Genomic DNA, 1,408 nt, shown 5'->3' with positions numbered 1-1,408 from the left:
TTTTTTCACCGTTTTTTCCCATTTTTTCCTGTTTTTGCCCCATTTTGGGCTCCCCCCGTACCTGGTGTCCTGGTGGGTGCCCAGGCAGCGCGTGCAGCAGTACCTGGCCCCGCAGGTGACGCAGGTGTAGCCCGAGGGGAAGCCGCAGACGGCGCAGAAGTGCCGCTGGGGCAGCCGGGACGGGGCGGCGCCGGCCGAGACGTAGTTGGGGCCCTCGGCCGCGCTCAGGTTCTGGGGGTTCGGGGGGTTTGGGGTCAGGGAGGGGCCGGGCGCTGAGCCGGAGTGAAATCCGGAATTCAGAGCGAAATCCCGGAATTCAGCTTCAAAATCAGCCCCAAAATCCAGAATTCAGAACCAAAAATCCAGAATTCAGCTTCAAAATCAGCCCCAAAATCCAGAATTGAGCCCCAAAATCAGCCCCAAAATCCAGAATTCAGACCCAGAAATCCGGAATTCAGCTTCAAAATCAGCCCCAAAATCCAGAATTCAGAACCAAAAATCAGCCCCAAAATCCAGAATTCAGAACCAATAATTCGGAATTCAGCTTCAAAATCAGCCCCAAAATCCAGAATTCAGACCCAGAAATCCGGAATTCAGCTTCAAAATCAGCCCCAAAATCCAGAATTCAGAACCAAAAATCAGCTCCAAAAATCCAGAATTCAGAACCAAAATTCAGGCCCAAAATCCAGAATTCAGCTTCAAAATCAGCCCCAAAATGCAGAATTCAGAACCAAAATTCAGACCCAAAATCCAGCTTTAAATCCAAAATTCAGCCAAAAAATCCAGCCTCAAAATCCAGAATTCAGAACCAAAACCCAGAATTCAGCCCCAGAATCAGCCCCAAAATCCAGAATTCAGACCCAAAATCCAGCCCCAAAAATCCAGAATTCAGAACCAAAATTCGGACCCAAAATCCAGAACTCAGACCCAAACCCCAGAATTCAGCTTCAAAATCAGCCCCAAAATCCAGAATTCAGAACCAAATCCCAGAAATCAGCCCCAAACATCCAGAATTCTGAACCAAAAATCCAGAATTCAGCCCCAAAATCAGCTCCACAGGAAGAAATTCAGCCCCAAAAGCCAGAATTCAGAACCAAAAATCAGCCCCAAAAATCCAGAATTCAGAACCAAAATTCAGCCCCAAAATCCAGAACTCAGACCCAAAAATCCAGAATTCAGACCAAAAAATCCAGAATTCAGACCCAAAAATCCAGAATTCAGACCCAAAATCAGCCCCAAAAATCCAGAATTCAGAACCAAAATTCGGACCCAAAATCCAGAACTCAGACCCAAAACCCAGAATTCAGCTTCAAAATCAGCCCCAAAATCCAGAATTCAGAACCAAATCCCAGAAATCAGCCCCAAACATCCAGAATTCTGACCCAAAAATCCAGAATTCAGCCCCAAA

The 1,408-nt window shown here is 46.8% G+C and overlaps 1 protein-coding gene across 1 annotated transcript; it reads right to left on the bottom strand.

Annotated features, from left to right (window-relative positions):
- Positions 1–9: 9 nt before the first annotated feature.
- On the bottom strand, positions 10–346 carry ZNHIT1 (zinc finger HIT-type containing 1; the record flags this gene model as incomplete). Its single annotated transcript, XM_039713109.1, has 1 exon — positions 10–346. A coding segment is annotated over one exon (337 nt), but the record flags the coding sequence as incomplete, so codon positions are not given.
- Positions 347–1,408: the final 1,062 nt, after the last annotated feature.

Source organism: Passer montanus, unplaced genomic scaffold, assembly GCF_014805655.1.
Source record: "Passer montanus isolate IOZ18808 unplaced genomic scaffold, ASM1480565v1 scaffold2793, whole genome shotgun sequence".
Classification (NCBI taxonomy): Eukaryota; Metazoa; Chordata; class Aves; order Passeriformes; family Passeridae; genus Passer; species Passer montanus.
The sequence above is the reverse complement of the archived record's forward strand: the minus strand, read 5'-3'. Positions and strand labels throughout refer to the sequence as shown.